At 58.3% G+C, this 24,450-nt stretch overlaps 1 protein-coding gene across 11 annotated transcripts in view; it reads left to right on the plus strand.

Moving 5' to 3' along the window:
- The window catches only part of ARHGEF11 (Rho guanine nucleotide exchange factor 11), an 87,548-nt gene that overhangs the window by 29,878 nt on the left and 33,220 nt on the right, over nucleotides 1–24,450 (plus strand). For 9 of the 11 annotated variants that reach the window (XM_043569483.1, XM_043569473.1, XM_043569474.1 and 6 more), the window contains exons 2-8: nucleotides 14,390–14,404; nucleotides 14,716–14,813; nucleotides 15,705–15,803; nucleotides 21,908–21,957; nucleotides 22,631–22,688; nucleotides 23,410–23,588; nucleotides 24,272–24,343. In XM_043569483.1, the coding sequence (XP_043425418.1) occupies nucleotides 14,390–14,404; nucleotides 14,716–14,813; nucleotides 15,705–15,803; nucleotides 21,908–21,957; nucleotides 22,631–22,688; nucleotides 23,410–23,588; nucleotides 24,272–24,343 (571 nt within the window). The remainder of the gene's footprint in view (nucleotides 1–14,389; nucleotides 14,405–14,715; nucleotides 14,814–15,704; nucleotides 15,804–21,907; nucleotides 21,958–22,630; nucleotides 22,689–23,409; nucleotides 23,589–24,271; nucleotides 24,344–24,450) is intronic. The other 2 variants (XM_043569478.1, XM_043569479.1) reach the window with 1 other exon arrangement.

Here is a 24,450-nt window from a genome sequence, read left to right on the forward strand (position 1 = left end):
CGTCCTCGCTGGGACCCGTCCGTCAGCCGGTCGCAGGCACGCACGAGGGGTGTGGGCCCAGCCACGCGTCGCCAGCGCGTGCTCTGTCAACAAAGAGCGTGAGACGTGGCCTGTTTGGAGGGAGGCATGATCGGCACGGGGGAGGTGACCGAAGACGGGGAAGCTCTGGCTGATACACGGGGCCGTCAGTGGCGCCTAGGGACTCAGACGTGGCAGGTGTGCAATCCGGAGCCACACAGGTCGCCGGAGACGCTGACGGGGCGGGCTAGGGGCGGACTGGAGCTCAGCGTAGCAGACGGGCGGGGGCGGGGGCGGGGGCGAGGGCGAGCTCTCCGGATGCTGGAGTTTGGGAGGGGCTGCAATTTCAAGGCTGCCGTTCGTCACTCAGCGCTTCGTTGAGCCCGTACACGCACCTGGCGCCTGGCCCGATGGAGAAGAATCAGTGTCGAGTCCTACTTGCCACCGATTATCTCCTGGTCAGTCCTGGTTTGTTTCTTAAAGGTGGTGTTTAGCAGACTGGCTCCTTCCAAGTTGAAATGCTGTTATTGCCCTGCTGGGGTGGGGGGGGTCCCCCTGTTGATCCGACAGATCTCCTGGTGATGGGATTTGTGCCTCGGTGGAAGGTGTGTGTGTTTCTAGGCCCCCAGGAGGGAACGGCAGGGACCATCCGGTTCGTGCACCCCTCTCCCCGTCACCGGCCCCCGCACCCCCCCCCCACGCCCCCGTGCCTGCGCACACGCCCCACACTCTGCTTGGGAGGAAACCAGGACCCACAACCAAGGTTATAGCCGGGGCTGTAAGATGCCCTGTTGAAACTGCTGCCTGATCACAAACTGAGTCGGAGTCAGTGCTCTGCATTGTAGCTGTGCGGGACATGTGCTTAGCACTTCCGTTCACCTACGGGGAGGGGGGGTTGTGTCCAGTCTCCCAGCTCCAGTAATCTTAACACCCCTTTCACCGTTGTGCAGCCCCCTCAACACGAAAGATTTAACCCGGTAGGAGAGTGTAGGAAGCAGCCCTCGCTGGAAGACGGAGGGGCCGCTGCTCTGAAGGCCCTTGTCTTCCCACCAAACGGCCTCCGAGGGTGTCTGCCCCACCTGCAGACCCAGAAGAGTCCAGGCAGGGCCCATGCAGCCCTCTTCCAGTCTCCCTCCTCGAGGGCAGGCCCCGGGCCGTCCGCACCAGGGGCCCGGTGGGGTGCGGTGACTCAGAGGAGCCCAGAGGAGTTGCTGCTGATGGGCCTGTCGTGAGGGCCTCAGGGTCTGGCTGGCCTTCCATCGGCTTCCTAACCGGTTGTGTCTGGGAAGGGTCCTGGGTAGAACCCGGGCTCTTGGCTGGGGACCCAGGTCAGGTGCCTAGAGAGGCGGGTGCTAAAGAAACTCAGAGTCCCTCCTTCGGAGCAGGTATGTTGTTAATGGGGGGTGGGGAGGGCGTGTGCTTACAGCAGGAGTGGAAATCCTAAGGGCTGGACAGCACAAAGAACAGGAGTGGTCATCACTGGTGAGCACATTGAGGAAAGTTTCCAGAAGGCAGGGAGCCTGTTGCCAGCCAGAGAGGAACCTCCCCCACCTGTCCCTCTCTGTCCCTCTCCCTTGGCGGGGCCTCCCCCAGTACAACCGGTGGCTCCCCAGCTGTGAACATCTCCCTCAGCCGAAGGCAGGTCCGGGTGGCAGGGAAGGGCAGCGGCTTGCCTCCCCATGACTCAGTGCATGGCTTCAGCTCGGCAGCTTTAAAATCCAAGGCGAACTTTCGCCTGCCACCCAGTACTTCCCCATCAATTCTGATCCGAACTCAGGGAAAGAAAACAAGTTTAAAATCCACCTTAACTAAAAGTAAATTAGAAAGGTGAATCTTCTGAGCCGATGACAGGCTCTTTGAAAGCAAAATGGAGACTTCTTGGATTGGCTATTATCCTGGATTGTTTTATGGTCTGTCCTTTAATTGTGCCGGTAATCAAAAATTGACTCAAGTAACAATTCTATTCATATAAAGTATACAGCCAGATGTGCCTTGTGTATTTAAAATATCATCATGGGGCGCCTGGGTGGGTCAGTTGGTTAAGCATCCGACCTCGGCTCAGGTCACGAGTTTGAGCCCCGCATTGGGCTCTGTGCTGACAGCTCAGAGCCTGGAGCCTGCTTCGGATTCTGTCTCCCTCTCTCTGCCCCTCCCCTGCTCATGCTCTGTCTCTATCAAAAATGAATAAAGGTTACCAAAAAAATTTTTAATTATTATCATCACTTCAGGAGGATTTACACATTTAGTTTCCTTTTCCGGAAAACTTTAGGTGGGACAGGATGCGCCGAAAGCGGTTCTGGGTTTACGAGTAACGTGGTCATCGCAGGGCCCCGTGAGAGGGGCAGGCTCCGTCTTCCCGCTGTGTCGCCACGAAAGCTGGCTCCCGGCCGCGGTGTGTGGCTTGTCCACTGCCACACGCTGGGCACCACGGAGGCGAGGAAGACATCTCGTGCCCCAGATTGAGGCCCTTCCCAACCAAGTCCAAGCCTCGGGCCCTGTCTTGTGAATTCTGACCTCTCTTGAATTCCTTCCTCTCATTAAAACCAGGAAACTGGAGTAGGAACACCCTAGGCCATCGCACGAACATCCGCGGTGCGGACTCTGCGGGGCTTCTAGAGCTTCTAGATCGCTGCCCGTCAAGGCGCCTGTTGTTTTCTGCCTGTGCCGTTGAGCACATCTAGCTCCGCATCAGCCCTCCCTGGGTACGCGGACACGATGTGCCCAAGACCCCCTGTGAGGGCAGAGACCGGCGCCCGATGAGAGCCGGAGGGAGGGAGATCGGGCCCAGGCTCTGCAGCATAGGGCCGAGGAAGCCGTGGCGTCCGGAGGGGAAGACCCGACTCCGACGTCAGCAGGCTAGAGTTCACGTCTCGGCTCTACCGTTTGCTGGCTGCGTGCCCTTGAGTGACTCGCTGAACTTCTCTGAATCTCACTTTCCTCACCTGTTAAGGAAAATAACCACGTCTGCCTCGCCAGGTTGTTGTGAGGATTACACGGACGCCTGCGACGCATTAGACGCTTACTCCGTGTAATTTTCTCCTTTCTCGAGGGCATCCGGAAAGACGGGGGCAGAGTTGGTCTAGAACCCAGATGCCTAGACTGTCTGTCCCGCCCCCTCCCCGCAGCGGCCTCCACGACTGCCCTCCCGCGGGCCGCACGCCCCGGCCGGGCCTCCGGAGATGCCACGCTTACGGTGTCTGTGCTCCCGCACTAGTGGACGGCGGCTCCGGCCTCCCCGCCTCCCCCGGCCGTCCGCACACGGTGTCCATCTCGTCGGAGGTGACCGCCGGCGGAGGTGACACGTGGACAGAAGCACAGGAGCGTGGACCAGACCTCACAGTGCGCAGCAGGGCGTCCGCCCCAAGGAGGCCCAGAGGCGGCTGTGCCCACACCGGATAACCCCGAGTTCACTTCGGTGCTGCAAGCCAGGCCGCGATCGCCTGGAGCAGCCGCCTCGTTCTGGCGGACTTAGGGGCTCGCGGCAGGAGTGGCAGCCAGTTTCCGAGCATGGCTGTGTGCCAGGCGTTATGCCAGACGCTTTGCTTACGTCCCGGTTCTTACAGCGGCCGGGGCCGGGGCGGGGGGGGGGGGGGGGTGGCTGGTTTTCCGGTTCCGAAGATGAGGAAACTGAGGTTCATGGAAAGGAAAGAATTTCCTCTGAGCCCCGCCAGTGGTCGGAGCCGGGATGGGGATGTACTCCATCCGCCCCCCTGCTGGACCACCCTGCCCGCCCCCCATACTGGTTTGACTTCCTGGCCCGGCCCAGACGTCCGGCTTTTCCTGAGGCGTGTGTGACAGACAGGTGAATCGGATGTGAGTCTGCCCCTGCGCTGAGCAGGGGGGGGGGGAGGGGGTGTCGGTGCCGGGTCCCGAGTGAAGAGAAGGTACGCCGCCAGTCGACTTGTCTCTCTGCTAAGCGCTGGAGACGGCCGCCCCCCTGAGCCCCCGCTTCTTCCTCGCCGGGGACACTGAGAGGAGCCCTTCTGGCAATCACAGTCCAGTGAGCAACACGGGAGAGGGGTCCGCGCCCATGGGGCACTGCTTGGCAGCAGTCTGGTCACTGGGTGGTGGCTCTGGGCAGGTTTCTGGTTGCTTCTCCCGGTCCGAGAGGCTGGAGGCCCCGCCACGGGAGAGAAGGCTGCGTCTGGGACACCTGTGGCCCAGGGAGGCCAGGGCAGCCTCGTCTAGCAAAGCAGAACGCAAGACACACGTGCCGTCGGAAATTGTCTAGCAGTCACGTTAAAAGTAGGAAGGAGGGGGCACCCGGCTGGTGTGGTTGATAGAACGTGGGACTTGACCTAGGAGTGAGTTTGAGCCCCGTGTTTAGCCTAGAGATGATTTAAAAGTAGGATCTTTTAAAAATGAGAAAAAGGGCGCCTGGGTGGCTCAGTGAGTTGAGAATCCAGCTTCAGCTTGGGTCATGGTCTCACGGTTCATGAGTTTGAGCCCTGCATCAGGCTCCCTGCCCTCGGCACAGAGCCCACTTCAGATCCTCTGTCCCCCTCCCCTCTGCCCCTTCCTCGCTTGTGTGTGTTTGCTCTCAAAAATTAAATAAAACATTTAAAAATGAAAAAAAAAAAAAAGGTAAGGAGGGGCACCTGGCCTGGGTGGCTCAGTTGGTTGAGCATCCCACCTTGGCCCAGGTCATGACCTAACAGGTCGCAAGTGAGCCCCGCGTCGGGCTCGCTGCTGTCAGTGTGGAGCCCACGTCAGATCTTCTGTCCCCCTCTCTCTCTGTCTCTCCCCTACTCACACTCTCACACTCAAAAATAAATAAGACATTAAAAAAAGAAAAAAGGTGGCGGGGGGGGCGTCTGGGTGGCTCAGTCGGTTGAGCGTCCGACTTCGGCTCAGGTCATGATCTCGCAGTTCGTGGGTTCGAGCCCTGTAATCAGGCTCTGTGCTGACAGCTCGGAGCCCGGAGCCTGCTTCGGATTCTTTGTCTCCCTCTCTCTGCCCCTCCCCCCTCATGCTCTGTTTCTCTCTCAAAATAAGTAAACATTTTTTTTTTAAGGGGAGAAACAGGTAAAAGGAATTCAGTGATACATTTCATTTAACTGAATCTACTCAAAATACTGGTATTTCTGCCTGTGATCAGTGTTGAAAGTGTTGGTATTTTGCATTCCTCTTTTGTCTTGTACTGAGTCTTTGAACCCGTGTGTGTGTTTTACACTGACCCTCTCACTTCGAGCTAGCACATTTCTGGTGCCTGTGGCCCGGGCGGCTCCCCTGTGGACGACACAAGACGGTCCTGCGGCCTCTCTCCCGGCTGCTCTGGTTCATTCCATGCAGTGCTGGCACTCAGGTGCATGTGACCCCTGCCCTACCTGCTCTCTGCGCCTCCAGCCTCTCCCCTTCCAGTCCACTCTGGCCACCACTGTCAGACCTATCCTTTTTGTGCCCTGATCTGCTCCCGTGACTCCCAGGGAGCTTTCAGCCTCTACAAGGAGTGAAATCCACAGCCCGCCCCAAGCTCTCCCCCTGCTCTGATGTTGCTTCCGCGTCTCCAAGCCTCTGACGCACCTTGCCACGTAACTCCGAGCCGCCCCGTGAGGCAGGGAGAGCCGGCAGGTCAACTGTCCGCGTTGTCGCGGTGGAGAACCCGAGGGTTTCCTAGATCCACCGGCTGGGATGCGGCAGAGCCCGGGTGGAGACCCGTCTTCTCGGCTCAGTCCTGTCTGACCCTCCGTCCCCCCGCGTGTTGCACCGACGGCCTCAGAGCTGCCGTGTCCCCCTGCCGCCTGTGCCCGCTCCTCCCTCCTGTCTTTCCATAGCAGAGCTTTTTGCCCTCGCTCCCGGGCCCTGGTGAAGTTGGCCTCCTCTCCGGTTCCTTCCTCCTTCTTTGGCCCCCTCTCTCCCCAGCCCAGTTTGTAGTCACAACACGCTTTAACGTTCATTTTCTTGTTTAGTGCTTTGTGTGCAGAATGGAATTCTAGAAGTCCAGGAGAGTGAAGACTGTAGGAGCTTACATGGTTCTGCAGGTCGATGGCACTCGCCGTGTAAGTCCATGCAGAGGCTAACACCTTCCTGCCTTTGTTAAAACCACGAAGCCGTGAATGTAATCCTAACTTACGTGCACTGTGGCGGTCCTTCAGGCTCTCTCGATCGACGCTAAGTGTGTGCTTACAATATTTTGATGTCTGCAAAGTTCTCTGGCACATACGGTCTGATGTTATCCTTCAGCTCATGCTTTTTTTTTTTAACGTTTATTTCTTTTGAGAGAGAGGAGCACACGCATGAGTGGGGGAGGGGCAGAGAGAGAGAATCCAAAGCAGGCTCGGTGCCATCAGCACAGAACCCAAAGCGGGACTCGACCTCACAAACCGCGAGATCGTGCTCGGAGCCGAAATCAAGAGTCGAACCGACAGGAGCCACCCGGCACCCCTCAAGTCATAATTATTGTATATCGACTGCGTGCTCTGGCCCACAGGACACAATGAACCTTTATCAATAAAGAGGGAGAGTAGACGTGAAGCAGTCCGAGAAAGCACGAAATGACCAGTCGGCACTGAGCACCACAGGGAAGATTTCGGGGGAGGCCCGCATCATGGGGTGTCCAGGAAGGCCTCCCGGAGGAAGAGGTGTTTGTCCTGAACCCTGGAGCGTGTGTTGGCCTTCATGGACGGGGAGGCTCCTGGGGTTGAGGCCAGTGGGGGCACAAGGATCCCCCCACCCAGAGCACCTGCTGGGCTAGGGGAGGATTTGAACCTTTATACGAGGGTGAGGACGGTAGGAAGCTGCTACAGGGTAACGTTCCACTTCGTCTTTTTAAGAGATTGCTGGAAAGTTCTCAAGTAGAGAATGGATGGGATCTAGGGAGGGGAACGGCCGACTGTGCTAGGAGAGAGGCAGGGAGGGACAGAGCGGGTGGGTCCAGAAACAGCGGTGGGTAATGGCAGTAAGGTGTGGCGGTGGTTAGATTTGCAGGGGTGTCAGAGGTAACTCGGGCTCCCACGTGAGTGACCGCATGGCACGGCTACCTCGGGAGGAGACCTCTTTAGGAGCAGGGCCCACGCTGGGAGGCTGATTTCAGTTTGGACATGTTGGCTTCGAGGTTTCTGTGAGGGTGGTGTGCTCCCAGCCACCCTTGGAGGAAATGGTATTTTCCACATTCATTGCCGAGAAACCGGGGCTCGGAGAGGTGGGGTGCCAGCCAGGAGAAGGCTAAGCCCAAGCCCAAGCCTATATTTCACCCCAAAACAGTGCTTTCCAGACCATAGCATGGGCTGTGTGATAAACATGGAGTGTTGAGCCCCGCACGCCGGTTCTCGCCACCCTCTGACCCCCTCCGTGCACCCGTCTGCCCCGATGCCCGCCGCCCTCAAAGCCCTGCGTGGAGGCGACCGGGACAGCCGGGGGCATCTTCACTTCTCCGTTTCTTAGTCACCCACTCTTTCTCATCGGTGTGCCTCACCTCTGGCACGTTGAGCGTCGGTCACGTAGTGTGGACCTTGAAAAGATTTGCACGGGACTCCACGCCATGGGGAATCTAACGGAGTGCTTCTCTGAGCCTCATGGCAGCTCTGAAGGGAGGGCCGTGCACGTTCCTTCAGCAGACGTGTCGGAGCGACCTTGTCCCCGGGGCTCCGGTCCACCCCGGGAAATCGATGCTGGCGCAGAGGGAAGAGGCTGCTCGAGAAAGGACGCGTGTTCCCCGCCACCGAGCTGCCACGTTGGGTCCCCGGGTGGGAGCGTGAGGGGTTCCCACGCCGCTCTGCAGCCAGTGCGTGACCTCGGGGGTGGGAGCCTCTCTGGCCGCTCTGCCAGGGGCTTCCGCTCCCCACCCCCCAGCCCCCGCTGACCCACGCACAGAAGTGGGTGGTGGCCGAGGGCCCCGTGGATTCCAACAGAACTGGAATTGGCTCCTGAATTTCCAAGCCCAGTCCTTCTCGGCAGCACCCTTTGAAGTGTTGACTCTGCACTCTGGTTCTTTCTGACGGAGACTGCTTTCGTTTGATCTGTGCCTCTTTTTTTCTAAGTGTTCTCAAGTGTATGAGCTCTTAGGGGCAACAGTGTCTCTTCCCTTCACTGCAGGGATGTGCAGGCTGGAGTGTTTGCCTCAGACCCTGGGGAGACTTCCGCCCAGATGCAGAATCCTTGAAAAGGGTGCCAGGAGGCTACTTAGAGCTCCTCCACCCTGGTAGATAAGGGAAACCAGACCAGTAAGACCAGGTCAGGGTTCAGCGAATGTGCACTTTATCTAGAACGAAGGTCCTGGCAAGGTAGCTCTTTCCTGGTTCACTGCCGCTCCTGGCTTTGGGGAGGGGCTCAGGAGTATGACTTTGCCCAGACACCAGAGACCTACGTCAGCTTACGTAGGGTGTGCTTTTTAATCTCTGTTGATCGTATTTGTTATCTCTCTAGATATACACAGCGTATGCCTTCTGCGTACCTTGTGAGTCTAGAGTACATCACATGTATTGTGTGTGTGCGCGCACATGTGAGGTACATGTATTGTGTGTATGCAAAAAAGAAAATACCAGGAAAGGCCCAATAGAGACCAGTTAGTTAGATCCTCATACGTGGCCACAGGTCAGATAAGCTCATTTAGGGGCCCAGACCTTGAAGCCAGATCGTATCTCAACTCCGCTTAACCCCGCTGCTCACTCTGAAAATGGGGGTGTGCTGCCTACCTCGCCTGGCTCCGGGGAAGGTTAAATAGACAGCATACGGCAGGTGTTCCGCACGCCGCGCGGAAGGTAGGAAGGACTTCGTAACTAGCGTCACGGGGACATCCTAGGCTGCTCCCTAGCTGCAGGCTGCCGGCGGGACAGAACGAGGATGCCGAGAGCAGGCCCTGTCGGCAGCCGTTGTCCCCTTGTGGGGCTTAGAAGCACGGTGGTGCCAGAAACCGGAAACCTGTGGTTTCTTAGTGTGAAAGCGTCTGATTTTCAAATTTTAACTAATTTTTAAAAATATACACACCCATAGGCCAACAGGAGGGGTAAATGGGCAGTTTCGGATTTTGTTGTCGGGACAGTCTCCACGCATGTCCGCGCTTCATTGCGCACGGGGGGCGGGGGGACGGTTTCGGCGTGGATTTGCAGAGCGCCTCTTCTGCGCCTGCTGCCGCTGCGGGTGGAGGGGGGCAGACCGCCGGGGTGGGGGGAGCGTTCCGGAAAGCCCGGCCAGGACTGACACCAGATGACGGGAGTAGTGTCGGAGGGAAGGCCGAGGGCGCCTCGGCATCAGGGTGTGGCCGGCAGGGCAGAGAGAAGGGGAGGGACGTGGAAGGTCTCTGCGGACCGGGACGGAGCAGTGTGCATTTCCTTAGCTTCCCAAGACGAGGCTCAGAGAGAAAGCCAGAGACCGGTGGGAAAGCTTCCCTGCAGGGTCAGGACGCGGCAGGGGCGGCTCTGGAGGGACCTTTTGTAAGGTGGCATCTTGCGTTCTCAGCCATGTAAGTGCTGAACGGGTTCAAAACGTAAAGTTAGATAAATACTGAGGAAAGGAAACCCCCAAGTTAAGTACAAGTATGAAAAGAGGCCTGGATGCATTTCAGGCCGATAACATCAGAGAGCAGCTTCCGCGCACGGTCCTGACTGTGCGCCTCTGATGCAACGCGATGTGGGGACAGAGCTGCAGGGACACCCTGGACTGACTGAATAGACGTGTTGGTGCGTTCACCCCAGCAACCCTCTCACGTGGGAACCGGTTCTCACTCTGGGAGAGGAAGGACCCGCTAGTGTCGGAGCCAAACTGGAGATGTCAGTGTGGACTCACACTTTCTGCATAAATACTCGCTGCCCTGGCCCCCCCGATCCTGTCTCTAAGTATGACTCCCACTGAAAGGAACCAGGGGTCCTTACAGGAGTGTTTGATCCTAGGCCTGGCTCAGGGAAGGTAGGCAGTGAGCCGGGAAGGTCTTGTGCCAGAAGGGAAGGATGTGCTCGAAGACAGACGGTGACACTGTAAAGGAACAAGGTCTCCCCCCAGCCAGATGGGGACAGCTCCGAGAGTTTCTAAAAATTGATGATGAAAGGGGCGCCCGGCCGGCTCAGTCAGTGAGCACGTGACTCTTGATCTTGGGGTCATGAGTTCGAGCCCCACGTTGGGCATAGAGGCTCCCAGAAGAAAAGATAAACTTAAAAAAAAAGAACGTTAAAAAAAAGTGGTGAGAATGGACTCTAATGCCTTGCATTAGGGAAGAAATTCATGAATCCGTGGCGCCGCTCCGGGAAAGGGAAGGACTGCCTCCTTTACAGGAGACCGCCCGCTAGTGGCTGTGGAAGGAGAGGCAGAATCGGTAGATGGCCTTCCTACGGCTCCAGTGCAGCATGCGGTCCAAGCAAGAGCCCCCGTGGAGGGTGAGGCCGCTGGGGAGGGGCCGTTGGAGAAAAGGGTGGTCCTCTGGCTCAGGTATCACCCCAGCTTGCCCACCGATTCAAGTGGGAAACATGTTTTTACCACTGCCGACTTCCCGGAGCGCACCTGACCCAAGTAACCAAACCTGGCGTAACCACTTACACGATACTCTCTGAAGAGGCTTAATCTGAATCTAATCGTGAGGAGACAGCCGAGTCCTCTGCAGGCCGATCGACAAGACGACTGGCCCGAGCTCTTACACCTCAGGGTTCGGAGGGACCGGGGTGGGGGGGGCGTTCTGGATCAGACGAATCCCGAGGAGACTGAGTAAATGCGATCTGAGATCTGCGATCTGCGGCTGGACCCCGGTCGCAGGCCGTGGGAAAGCAGCCATGTGGAAGAGCCATACGACAGTTGGGTTTGAGCGCGGACTACCTGTGAGGTAATCCTGTTGTATCGACGGTGAGCTCCTTGGGTGCTGAGGTCGCTGTGGTTGTCCAGGAGACGTCGAAGGTCTTGGGGGGTCATGCTGACGTACTTCGGGATCAAGTGTCACGCTGTCTGCTACTTTGAAATAGGGAAAAAGTGTGTAACCTCGGGAAAGTAAAGCAAGCGTGACGAATGTTGACTGGGGAGTCTAGATGGAGGCCTACTCATCGTGCTGCTCCCCTCAACCTCAACGCACGTTTGAAACGTTTCAGAATACAATCTTGGCGCAAAAGATACGCAGGCTGCCGTGGCCAGGGAGAGCACGGTGGGGTCCATGCCCCTTGACCAGAGCCTCGAGGAGCAGGGGCAGAGGGCGGTGCCGTCACGGGGCCACGGTGTTTGGGTCCCCTCGGTGGAAGGCCCTTCAGCGCCAGGCGGCCTCGCACGCGTCTGGTTGTCAGGTGTGAGGAGGGAATCGCGGGTCCCGATCCGGGCCCGGGGCGGGCCGTGCCGGGGAAGGCTGGTCCGCACAGTGAATCTGGGCTTTTCCAGTCACCCAGACCCAAGGCTAGAAGCCACACGGTCAGTGGGGGCGGGAAGCAGGGAGCGGGTCTGGAAACACCATCGGCCGCACTGGGCAGGGGGCTCAGTGGTGGGGCCCTACTGGGAAGCTGGGCCAGACCTCCTGTCTCGCGGCTGCCGTTTAGCGAGCCACGTGTTCGGGGCGGGGGGGGGGGGGGGGTCTGCACTCTCCCAGGCCTTCTCCCTTCAGGTTTAGGCCGATTCAGATCTGATCTCTGCTGCCAGACTTGGCAGGAACGGCATGAAGGAGAGGGGAGCCCTGCCGTTAAAATCCCTTCTCCTTTTCTGACGGCCGAGTACGCTCTTTACTTCTCCCTCTTCCCTTGTCTCTCGGATTTTAACCTTCCCAAGGGCTCCCTCCAAACTCTCTGCTCGGGCTCCAGCCCCCGCCGACCCAGCAGCCCGCACGTTGTTTCCGCCCACCTGATCTGCCGATGTGTCTTCCTGCCCAGTTCCGGGGTAGTTTTTCCTCCTCGAAGCTCTCAAAGAGAAAGGGCCGTTCGCATCTGTTGCTGAAGTGATTCTCGTCCACGCCCCTGACGTCCTCCACAGCCAGGTCCACGGGCCGCCGCTCCGCGTGCCTTTCGTGACGCACGACAGCCCACGGCCCAGCTCGAGTGCAAAGCAAACCAGGTTCCGAGTTCCTGTCCCTGCCAGGCTTCCATACAAGCATGGGCCAGACTGCACCAGGCCAGGAGGAGGCCCCGGCCGTCCCAGCAGAAAACGGGCTTTCTCCCGAGGTGGCGAGGAGGAGGGGTTCAGGCCCGTCCTCGGTAGCCCAGGGGTGGGGTGTGCGGATCCGACTGCAAACAGCAGATGAGCAGCTGGAATAAAAGACCTTTAAATTAAGGTCCGTCCTGAGGACCCCTCTCTGAGGGGGCCAGCACGGAGCTGTCGCCCCCGCGTGTGTGCTCCTCCTCCGTCTGTACCCAGCGCCTCGCACGGTGCCCGGAGCAGCGCCGTGCCATCCAGGAGAACTTTCCAAAGCGATGGAAATGCCTCGTGCTGTCGGGTCCAGTGAGTGTGGTATGGTAACCACGAGCCACCGTAGCTAGCTAGGAAGCAATGGAAATGTGGCTGGGCCAGCTGAGAAACATACATTCTATTTCAGATGTGAATTCAAACAGACGCTTGTAGCTGTTACGTCGGGTAGCACGGGTCTGGGCTCTAGGGCACTCTCTCAGTTTCCCTGAGATCTCATTGCCACACGGCACTGTGCACGTTCCAGGGGGGCAGCGTGACATACATACGTTGCAGAATGATGACCGCAGCAAGTGTGGCCATCATCCGTGGATTCTAGACCACTTACTGAGTGCTGAGCTAAGCTGGGTGCCCGGCGTGGGTGGAGGGGTGGGGGTGGGCAGAGATTGGAGGCGGGTGATTTGAAGACAGCCAGAAGCCGGAGCTGCCGGCAGCGCACGCTCTCGTCTGGCTCACAGATGCGGTCACGAGCCGTGTGGCGGGAGGGACATCTGGGGAGCAGGCGCGGTACGGGCAAAGGCAGGGGCCAGAAACCAGAGCAGGTGAAGGGCCGGTGGCAGAGAGCAGAGATGGAGAATAAGGTGGCGCGCCTGCCGAGTCCCGCCTGGGCGGGGGGCCCCGGCAGTACGTCCCACTCGGCCGCGGCCCAGCTCAGGCAGCACAGCCTTCCCCCCGCCCCACGCACCATACGGAAGCTCTGGGAGGTTCCCGGCAGCAAAATGACGTGGGCGGATTTGCATTTCAGCAAGATGACTAGTGCACTGTGGGCAGTTTCCACTCCACGGCCCTTCTCGGCGCGATGGCGGCTTTTCTTGAACCGACCGTCTCCCGTGTCTTGTCTGGTTTATGTCTCGTTTTGTCCTTCCTTGTTTCTCGTCCTCCATTCCCACGTCACGCTCTCCTGGGCCCCACGCTCTCCCCTCCCTTGGCGTCCTCCTCTCTCTGATCCAAAGATCAGCCAGTAAAAAGCAGTCTCACCTGTCCAGGGAGGAGGGGCGCCAGGATGAGGGGAGAAGAAGACCCCCGTCTTTTAACTTGGAAAGTTATTTTGTCGTGTCATATATATCACTTGAAGAGCTGGCTCCTTCCCGGGATCCAGAACAAGGCTGCAATCGAGAATATGAGTTTCTAGCACCAGCCCTGTGCCCCAGACACGCAGTCTCCTTCCTCAGAGGCAGCCAGTGTGTGTTTCTTTTGCGCCCTCCCAAAGGTGTCTTAGATCCTTTGTGCGTACGTGAGCGAGCATGTAAACGCACACGAAGAAACACTTCCCCCCCCTGCTCTTCTGCCCACCTTTCCCTGGGCTCGTAATCCTGCGCCTTGCTGTTTTCACTCGACACATCCTGGAGGCCACTCCTTTCTGTCAAGGGCCTTCCCATCACACGCAGCTGAGCACCCTGCCATCATACTGTCACCGTCACACTGTGGTTCACTCCACCAGCCGCCACGTGAACATTTACACCAAGGGCATGTTCTGCCGCTGCGCACAGCGCCTCCGCTAATGACCTTCTGCCTGGTCACTTGCTGTAGACACGCGGGGACCCCCTCAGCGGGGCAGCAGGTACACTCTCCTGAACGGGAGAGGCGTGGCAGCCGTTGAACTTGTCCTGCTGCTGTTGAAGAGAAGATCTGGTTTGGTGATCTCGGTGCCTTGAGGTGTTAGGGTCTCACTTAACCTTTGCCGAGCGGGGCGCCTCGGGCTGGCTGCGGGCAGGGGCTCGGTATGGGCCGGATTTCCACCCCCGGACGGGCCAGACTCCAGGAAAAGGGGCGTTTTCAGAGGCTTGGCCATTCCTCTCCCTCTCCCTTCCAGAGAAGCGTATGCCACCCCGCCCAGGTTAGTCCCGGTTCCCCGCCTGGAGGTGCCCGTCTAGAGGGGACGAGACAAAGCCCGAGGTGGGGAGGCTCTCTGCTGCAGCCGCCGCCGTCCTCTGCCGGCTGGTTCTGATGCCCCGCCGTCTCGCCCTCCGGTCTCCCTGTCCTTTGCCAGTCGCCGCCTGACACTAACCAGCTTTTGTTTTCTCCTGTCTTTCTCTTGCATCCATCTCCCTGCTGCTCCGTTCTGTTCCGTCAGCCCCATTGCCGCCTGGTAAGAGCCACCAAGCGTGTGTGTCTGTGCGCGGTCTGCTCCCGCCACTCTTTCTTTGTCTCCCGACTCCAGGAAGGGCTCTTGCCCTTCGCGCCTTGCTGGGTATCAGGGAGACCGTGCTTGCCCTGCGGCCCAGGATCTCACATAGGTGGTGTTGCCGGTGGTGTAGACACGGCCGATCTCCCACCAGATTGAGCCGGTTACAGGCTGAGAGGGGTGGCCTCTCTTCACCCAAGACTCGGGCCCCTTCTAACAGAGCCGCAGGCTGGTCCCTCCCCGCCCGGCTCACCGCTGCTCTCCTTGCCCTGCAGGTTAAGTAGCCTGTCTTTGGGAGACCCGGCGCCCGGACGCAGGCCTTCTTCCCACCTCCGCCAGCCCTCTGACGCCTCTGACGCCTCTGACACAGCAGGTAACCTTGGGGCGCCAACACGCAGACACAGAAGGGGCGCCTTCCCCGGGGGCAAAGCAGCCTTCCCGTTGGGCTCGGCAGTTCGCCGCTTATACGACTCGTCTCCTCTGTCCGTACGCCAGCCACGGAAGGGGGATGTTGTCCCTGCTCACAGAGCGGGGGGCCGAGGCACAGAGAGCTTCAGACACTTGCCAAGTGCATAGGCTCGGAGGGGCCAGAGGCAGGCCCGAAACCAGTCGGGCTTAACTCCAGAGTTCCTGCGCTGGCCGCTGTGGGACGGGGCCCGGGTCGGCACGCGAGCTCGGTGCTCGGTGTGCGGCATCCAGTGCGGCGTGCAGTCCGCGGACCCGGGCGCGACGCCTGGGGTGCAGCGTGCAGGGTGTGGGGTCCGCTGCGCACCCGCAGGGACGGGGGCACTCGGCAGTCGTGGCTGCCTTTCTTTTCCTCCACGTTCTGGGGGCGGACGTGTGTGTGAGAAGGACGGGTTTTCTCTTTCCCTGCACCCTTCCCCGGGTCTGGCAAGGGGCCCGCCCCGGGTCGCCCCCCGTGAGCCACCCGCCGCCCTCGCCAGGCGGGATTTCCCAGCAGACGCCTCACTCGGGCTTCAGTCACAGGGCTGCTTCCCTGTCCCGACCCTCTTTGGCCAGCCTCACCCGACAGACCTAAAGAGACAGACGCCTCAGTGACTGGAGAAGGGTGACTTACACGGGGCCTAAGGTAGCTTCCAGGTGTCCGTTCCTCCGGAGGCCGTCGTGTCATCGCCCTAGTTTTGCTCAGGAAAAGTCTGGGGAGTCGGTTAGTCTGGAAAGGCTTTCTGCGGGAGGACGACCTGGGGCTTTCCCGGTCGGTGGTGGCTCCTGATGATCTTTCTCTGTCTGTCACCCTCATCAGGTCTTGTTCAGCGCTGTGTCATCATCCAAAAGGACCAGCATGGCTTTGGCTTCACCGTCAGCGGGGATCGTATCGTCCTGGTGCAGTCCGTGCGGCCCGGTGAGTGCTGCGTCCCGCTGCCCGCGGGGGACGGGGACACCGTGTGGGTAGCAGCCGTGTGCGTGACCTGCCGCGTGATGAGAGGACGGGCGTGGGCGCTCCCTGGAGCTGTGGGGAGTGCTGGGCGTGCGTGAATTACTACGAACTGGTCCCCGGGGCCGTCTCGGCAGTGCCGTGCGCCAGACAGAACTCGTAGGGGTCACGTCGCCTGCCCGCTTCCCCGTTGGGAAGGGTAAGAATGGCAGGGTGGCCCTCAGGCTGTCGGGCAGATGCCAGGTTGCCACCCGAGGGAGGCCCTCTTACCGGGTCAGAAGGTGCCGTGTGGGGTCAGAGACCCCCGTCTTTGTGCCACCTGCAGCACCCTACAGTTTGGGACAGCGTGCCAGCCCGGGCGGGTGCGGGTGCCGGGGCGGCCGACGTTAAATAGTAAAGGGCCAGAGAAATGACGTGTGCCGGGCGGTCTGGGAGGAGACGGTGCTGGGAACGAACGGTGTTCGGGCGGTGTGTGGTCCAAGCCTCCCTGAGAAGCAGTAGGATTTCGGGAGCAGTCGCAAAGGTGGGAATGAAAGACGGCTGGCAGGATGGGAAGGGAGCAGAGCGGGAGGGCACGTAAGCAGGTCGGTCGAGCCGCCAGTTGCGACTGGAAGAGCCGCCAGCACCTGGAAGCCGTGTCGCCCGCCAGGAGGTAGAGCCGTGCTGGTAAGCGACCCCGGCCGGAGCTGACAAGCGGGAAGGACGTGGGAGCGGGGACGCGTGTAAGCCAGTGTCCCTAGGGGGGTGAACTTCAGTGTGGCCGCGGGGGTGGCGCGGGTGACGTGGAGAGTCTAAGGCTTGACAGGTACGGGCTCGGCCCCTGACCGCCACAGAAGCAGGCGTCGCAGTAAAGCGGCTCAGAGCGACGATTTGGTGTCTCCGCGCGCGTGAAAGTCGCGCTCTCACCGTACCGTGGTCTCAGAGTGCAGTGGCGATACATCTGAGAAAACAATGCACGCGCCTTCGTTAAAAACACCTTGTTGCGGGGCGTTCCTGCTAATGAGCGAGTCACAGTCTCTGCCGGAGGGTCTGCCTCGATGTTGGTGGCTGCCTCGATGTTTTGGGGCCGGGGTGGTGGCCCCCGAAGCCTGGGGGGGCTGTGGCGATTTCCTGAGATAAGACGATGACGTTTGCCACGTCAAGCGACTCTTGCTTTTGGGAATGTCTCTCTGTCACGGGCGCTGCTGTTTGGGAGCATTTTGCTCACAGCACAACTTTCAAAGTTGGAGTCCGTCCTCTCCACCCTGCTGCTCCTTCAGCAACCGCGCTGATGGGATATTCTCAGTCCTTTACTGTCATTTCAACAGTCTTCACGGCATTCTCACCAGGAGTGGATTCCATCTCAGGAAACCGCTTGCCCCGCTCCTCCCCAGCAAGCACCTCCTCGTCCGCTCAGGTTTTATCCTGAGGTTGCAGCCATTCAGCCCCGTCCTCAGGCCACACTGCACTTGTGCCTGCGCGGAAGTCTTGAACCCTCCGAGTCAGTCCGTGAAGGCTGCCTCTTCCGGTTCCTGTGAATATTGATGTTTTGACCTCTTCCCATGAACCGTGAATGGGCCGAGTGGCATCCAGAATGATGAATCCTTCCCAGAAGGTTTTCAATTTGCTTTGTCCAGCTCCATCAGCAGAATCATTATCTAGGGCAGCCACAGCCCTACAAAATGCATTTGTCAAATAATAAGACTCGAAAGTAGAAACGATTCCTTGACGCGTGAGCTGCAGAACGGGTGTTGTGTCAGCAGGCACGACAACACTCGTCTCGTTGTCCATCAGAGCTCTTGGGTGCCCGGGTCATGGCCAAGGAGCAGTAATATTTTGTTTGTTTTTTAAATTCTTTAATGTTCATTTTTGGGAGGGAGAGAGAGAGAGAGAGCACGCGCACATGCACACACAGGGGAGGGGCAGAGAGAGAGGGAAACCCAGAATCCAAAGCAGGCTCCAGGCTCTGAGCTGTCAGCCACAGGGCCTGATGTGGGGCTCCAACTCACGGACCGCGAGATCATGACCTGAGCCGAAGTCGGACGCTTAACCAACCGAGCCACCCAGGCACCCCTGTTTGTTTGTTTTTTTAACATTTATTCATTTTTGAGAAACAGAGACAGAGCATGAGTGGGGGAGGGGCGACAGAGGGAGACAGAATCCGAAGCAGGCTCTAGTCTCTGAGCTGTTAGCACAGAGCCCAACGTAGGGCTCGAACCCACGGACTGCGAGATCATGACCTGAGCTGAAGTTGGATGGTTAACTGACTGAGCCACCCAGGCTCCCTGGAGCAGTAATATTTTGAAAGAAATCTTTTTTTTTTTTTTTTTTTTTCTGCACAGCAGGTCCCAATGGGGGACATAATATATTCAGTAACCCATGTTGTAAACAGATGTACTGCCCTCCAGGCTTTGTTGTTCCATTTCTAGAGCACAGACAGAGTAGGTTTAGCGTGATTCTTAAGGGCCCCAAGAATTTGGGAAAGGTTAAGGAGCTTCAGCTTACAGTCACCAGCCGCGTTAGCCCCTGACAAGAGTCGGCCCGTCCTTCGAAGCTTGGGAACCGGGCCCTGACTTGTCCCGTCTGGCCACGAGAGTCCTGGACGGCGTCCCCTTCCAACGTGAGACTGTCTGGTCCACACTGAGGATCTGTTGGTGAGCGTGGCCACCCTGGTGAATTCTCTCAGCTGGATCTTCTGGAAAACTTGCCGTGGCTTCTGCATCGGCCCTGGATGCTTCTCCCTGCGCTTCTGTGTCGCACAGGCGGCTTCTTTCCCGAGACCTCACGGACCGGCCTCAGCCAGCGTCTCGCCGCGCCTGTGCGGCCTCCTGCCCTCTCTCGGCCTCCGCAGAACGAAGACGGCGCGGGCCTTGCTCTGGACCGGGCTCTGGACCGGGGACGTGGTGCGTGTGATGCTCCGTCCGGACCACTCAGACTTTCTCCCCATCGGCAGTAAGGCCGTTTAGCTTTCTCGTCTTCCGCGTGTTCCCTGGAACAGCACTTCTCATTTCCTTCAGGAACCTTCCCTCGCGTTCACAACTTGGCCAAGCGTCGGGTGCGGGAGGCCTAAGCGTTCAGTGTATCTGGGCTTTGGATGCGCCTTCCCCCCTGAGCCGAATCGCCGCCAGCTTCCGATTTCAAGCGACGGGCGCGAGACTCTGCCTTTCACTGCACACTCAGCGCCGTTGTAGGTCCGTGATCGGCCTAATGTCGCTGCTGCCGCATCTCAGGGAACAGGGCGGCTGAGGAAGGGAGAGAGACGGGGCAGGCCGTCGGCGGAGCATCTGTCAAGTTCACCGTCTTACAGGGCACCGCTCGTGGTGGCCCCCACACCATCACAGCAGTAACGCCAAAACGTCACTCGTCGCAGGCGCACCTGGGTGGCTCAGTCGGTTGAGCGTCTGGCTCCTGATTTCGGCTCAGGTCACGATCCCATGGTTGTGGGATCAAGCCCCGCATCGGGCTCTGCACTGAGCATGGATCCTGGATCCTGCTTAGGATTCTCTCTCTCCCCTGGGTGCGCACACACACGCTCTCTCGCATGCGCACACGCTCTCTCTTTCCCTCAAGAATAAAAATACAGACTAATGTAAATAAGTTTTTTTAACCTAAAAAAGATCACTCGTCACAGATCACCATAAAGATATAATAACAGGGGCGCCTGGGTGGCGCAGTCGGTTAAGCGTCCGACTTCAGCCAGGTCACGATCTCGCGGTCCGTGAGTTCGAGCCCCGCGTCGGGCTCTGGGCTGACGGCTCAGAGCCTGGAGCCTGCTTCTGATTCTGTGTCTCCCTCTCTCTCTGCCCCTCCCCCGTTCGTGCTCTGTCTCTCTCTGTCCCAAAAATAAATAAACGTTGAAAAAAAAATTAAAAAAAAAAAAAGATATAATAACAGAAAAGTTTTAGATATTGTGAGAATCACCAAAATGTGGCACTGAGACAGGAGGTGAGCAAACGCTGCTGGAAAAATGGCACCGACAGACTTGCTCGACGCTGGTTCCCGCAAACCTTTCATTTGTTTAAGTTTTTTTTTTAATGTTTTTATTTATTTTTGAGACAGAGACAGAGCATGAGTGGGGGAGGGGCAGAGAGAGAGGGAGACACAGAATCCGAAGCGGGCTCCAGGCTCCGAGCCGTCAGCCCAGAGCCTGACGCGGGGCTCGAACTCACAGACCGCGAGATCATGACCTGAGCCGAAGTCGGACGCTTCACCGACTGAGCCACCCAGGCGCCCCTCCCGCAAAACTTTCATTTGTAAAACCCACTGCCTGCAAAGTAGAGTAAGACAAGGTGTGCCCATGAGCAGGCTAGCATTTCACACTAAGTACATTGCAAAGTGGGAAGAAAAATAGACTTTAAGTAATTTTGAGGAAATAGTTGGGATTTGTTTATGGGAAAAGTAAAAAGAGAATTTCAAATTCATGACCAAAATGAGGTCTGTAGATCACACAAGGATATAAGTAATTGCAGCTCAGATGTTTGGGAGTTAACTTGTGTCTGTGGGGCTTGTTTTCCTGTCCGAGGACAGAGCTCTGAAGAGATACTTCTGTTCTCTGCTTCCGTGTTGTCCCTGCTGCTGGACAGGGGAGACGGAGCTGGTGGGGACAAAATGCTCGTCCTTCACCTCTGCGGCCTGCGGTCCCTCGGGTGCAGCTCAGCCCTCTTACATGTCCCTGCCCTGAGGCCCAAGCAGAGTCGGACCCAGAGAGACAAGGGCGGAGGGGTGGCTTGCCAGGGAGCCCTGAGTTAAGGGGTGTGTCTGTATGGACGGGTGTGTGTGTGTCTGTGCACGGGTGTCTCTGCACACGTGTGTGTGCGTTTGGGGCAGGAGACAAGGAGAGCCTACATTGGCATCAGCGTTGACCTCTCGGGAGTAACGGAGTGGTTGTTACGGTCTTTCCCTGACCTTAGGCTTCTCTAGTTCAGTTTCTCAGAGTGTGGTTGGTGCCCTGCCGACGTCAGAGTCACCCGGACCCCAGGATGGCTGCCACCCTCGTCCTGAGCCCACGGCCACAATCACTGAATCACTCTCTACCAGGGGGCCAGGGGTCATGCCTTTGAACACATCCCCCAGTGACTCATGCTCACTGAGGCTTGAGAGCTTCTCCGGTTCCTTTACTCTGGAGACTGGTTTTTTTCCGAATCGCTAAGTTACTAGAAATCACCACGTGTGTTTCCTACTTTCTTTCCCACCTTTGGTTTCCAGACACAGGGTAGAGCATTTCACGCTCCTTTCGAGTCCTCTTCCGTAAATAGCACGCTGGAGAGGAGGGCGTAGTCTTGAGTCCCGTATTGCAAAGCCAAACTGGGACGCAGTCAGCGCTGTAGAATCTCTTTTTAGACCAGAAACATCTATGTGTGCTTTGTGGGAGTTTTGTTTTGATCAGATGAGTGCAGCTCACAGATTGAATGATCATCTGGGGCAGATTCACGAAAACAGTCTTCATGCCGCTCGTTAGCTAGCCTCAGCTTTCGTGTTTCTTATGCTTCCTGGATGTAAATCAGACCAGGACTGAGTCATGGAAAACCACACGGCAGTCACAGCCAGCGCAGCCTCTGGCCAAGGGGCAGCGTCTCAGTAAGTCTCAATCAGAAGCTCTTAGTGTGGCCCATTTTAAAGGGAGGAACTAAATAGCCTGAAACAAATTTTGACAGTGAGTGACCATGACCATCTTTATTGATACGAACCCCAGGATACCCCTGAACCCTTCAGGGCTTCAGAAGGATGCTTTGAAACCTCGTTTTTATCCTTTTGTCCATATTCCTGTTAATAACTATCGTTATGCTAACAGTACAGTTGATAACGGTAAACCCATCCTTCCCACTGGATCCTAGGAAGTAGCTCTTACTGGTCTGGGACATCCAAACACATTCGAATAAAGCACACGCCCACTCCCCGGAGCCCCGCCTGCCTCTCCAGCACCGTGGTCTGGCCGCTGGAAGTCTGGTCACTGGAGCAGGACAAGAGGCACCCCCGGCATTTGAGGTCCTGACACAAGGGGCTGAGAAGACAAGTCAGAGGGACCACAGGGCAGGGTCAGTGACCTCTGGGGAGGGTGGCCGGGCTCTGCTGACCAGGTCGTCTCCCTACAGGAGGGGCAGCCATGAGAGCTGGTGTCAAAGAAGGCGACCGGATCATCAAAGTGAGTGCCCCTCCCCTTCTGTCTGGCACCTGCACCCTCCGGCCTCGCTGCCACCGGGGGCCCCCGGGTTGGGGGTGGGGCCACGAGAGGAGCCGGGGTGTGCCTGGCAGCAGGGGCAGCCTCTAGGAGCCCCATCCTCGGCCCTTCTTGACTCTAAGCAACCGAGTTTCTGGGATGGGTTTTATCTTTCCATTCATTTAACAAACAACAAAAATACAGTTAAGACGGAGAGGCTGAGGCCAGCGAGGGGCCCAGTGCCTTAGGATTCCGTCCCCACACTGCACTGACCTGAGGTCCTGGCCAGCTGCCACCTGCTGTCACCTGCCCACCCTGTCCACCCAGCACAGAGTCCTAGACGTGCTCAGGAGATCCTAGACGAGGAGATCCCTCGGTCCTCTCGTGAGGAGGACACAGGCTGGGGCAGGTGACAGGAGTGCGGCCAGGTAGCTGGTATGGAACCTACCAGACATAACAGATGAAGCTGCAGGTCTCATCCCTGGATCCTCACAGACTGGCTGGGAGGACAGAACGTACGGCAGATGAGAACAGAGCAAACAAGTGACCGGAGGTGTCTGGAGAGCACTGGAAAATGGCTTTGAAGGAGTGACATTGCGAACTCAAGAGGGATTCTGTGCGTCCATCTGGTTACTTAATAGCATCTGTCCCCCAACAGGTGAACGGCACCATGGTGACCAACAGCTCCCACCTGGAGGTGGTAAAGCTTATCAAATGTGAGTTGGAGAGAGCCGAGCACGGCAAGTAGGGGAGCAGGTGGGCTGTGGGGCAGGCCCCTTGACCCGGGGCCTCCTTTGTATGTGACGGAGGCAGCCGGGGTCACATCTTTAGTCCTGATCCGCTGGGCCTGCCCCCATTCCCTGTGGTCACTGCACGTGCAGACAGTGGCCTCCTGTCTCCCTACACGCCCGTGGGGACCATATCCATATCGGGCCCCTCCAGTACCGTTCACTGCCTGTCCCCCCACAGACAGCCTTTCTCATTGGTTTCCTATCTGGGGGGGAGGGAAGCAGAAACACCCTGTTCGTAGCCAGGAAGACACAACAGTCAGGCCTGCCCAGGTAATGAAACAGAAGCAACAGATTTGAGGAAAGAGTTGGTGGGTGGGCCAAGGGGGCGGGGGGGCTAGCTTCCGCATGCCTCCTGTATGCCAGGGGCTTGACTGAATGTCACGAGAGCTGGACAGGTGGCCGCTGGGGAGTGCGGCCACGTATCCCGGTGGGACTGTGGTTGAGCGTTCCACGTGAAGGAAGGGAAGGAACACAGGGCCAGTGAGCTGGGATTAGGGATGACAGGGCATTGAAGTGCAGAGAATTTTATCTGCAGAATTTTAAGCTCCGCACAAGGAGCTTAAAGCAGGACCCCTCTGCAGCTTGAGTGTCTGCTGTCCGGAACAATGTGCCTCGAGCAAGCCTCTCCTTGTCTGTCTTCCTCCAGCTGGTGCCTACGTTGCACTGACCCTCCTGGGCTCTTCCCCCTCATCCGTCAGCGTCTCTGGGCTGCAGCAGGACCCAGCCCCAGCCGGAGCCCCCCGAGTCGCCCCCACGGTCCCACCGCCGCCTCCGCCTCCGCCTCCGCCCCCTCCACAGCACATCACGGGGCCCAAACCACTGCAGGTGAGCTCCCCTCCTCAGCTGTCGTCCGTGGGGAGGAAGGCAGGTTGTAGCTCAGTGTTCTGGTGAGAAGACAAGCCTGAGATCCGTGAAGCCTGTCGGAAAGCAGAGCAGAGAGAGGCTGGCTGCCAGAAAGCGGCCACTGCATCCTTAGTGTCCCCCTTCCACGCAAACGCGTGGTCTTTCCAGACAGCAGTGGGCTCGTGCCTCCTAAATGGGGGAGACCCCGAGGAGGCCCTCAAGGGCCCTGCTCCACAGCTCCCCCGCACCCCCAGCCGTTGCTGCGAGACTGTGGAATACACTGGGGAGGAGGGGGACGTGGAGCCCTGCTGTAGGCAGAGAATTGGGAAAGGACAGACACCAGGAGGGGGCGGACCCGGGACAGGAGCTAAGAGGACGGAGAGGGCGTAGTTGGGAGACGGGACGGGACCTCCAGTGGGGAGGAAGGCAGAGCAGAAGTCCCAGGAGACTTGGGAGCCGTTGGACAGCAGAGGTGGTTACGGCCAAGGCTTCTAGGAAACTCCGCAGTAGAAGCCCTGAGGGAAGTGAGGGGCCGAGTGTCACTCCCACGCCCGCGCGGCCCAGGCTGCTGTGGTGGCTTTTCTCGCCTGAGAAATCAGCAGGTAGAGGAGAATTAAGCCTCGGGGCTGTTCCCAGCCCTCACCTGTCCTGTGCTCCGTTCCCAGGATCCCGAATTCCAAAAACATGCCACCCAGATCCTTCGGAATATGCTGAAGCAGGAGGAAAAGGAGTTACAGGTGAGGCCCCTGCTCAGGGCGACTGGCCGCGGCCGTAGTGAAACCCGCAGCCAAGTGCACGACCTCACTCCGGGCGCGCAGCCCGTCACGGCCAAACCCTACCTACC

The sequence above is a fragment of the Prionailurus bengalensis genome, chromosome E4, assembly GCF_016509475.1.
Source record: "Prionailurus bengalensis isolate Pbe53 chromosome E4, Fcat_Pben_1.1_paternal_pri, whole genome shotgun sequence".
Classification (NCBI taxonomy): Eukaryota; Metazoa; Chordata; class Mammalia; order Carnivora; family Felidae; genus Prionailurus; species Prionailurus bengalensis.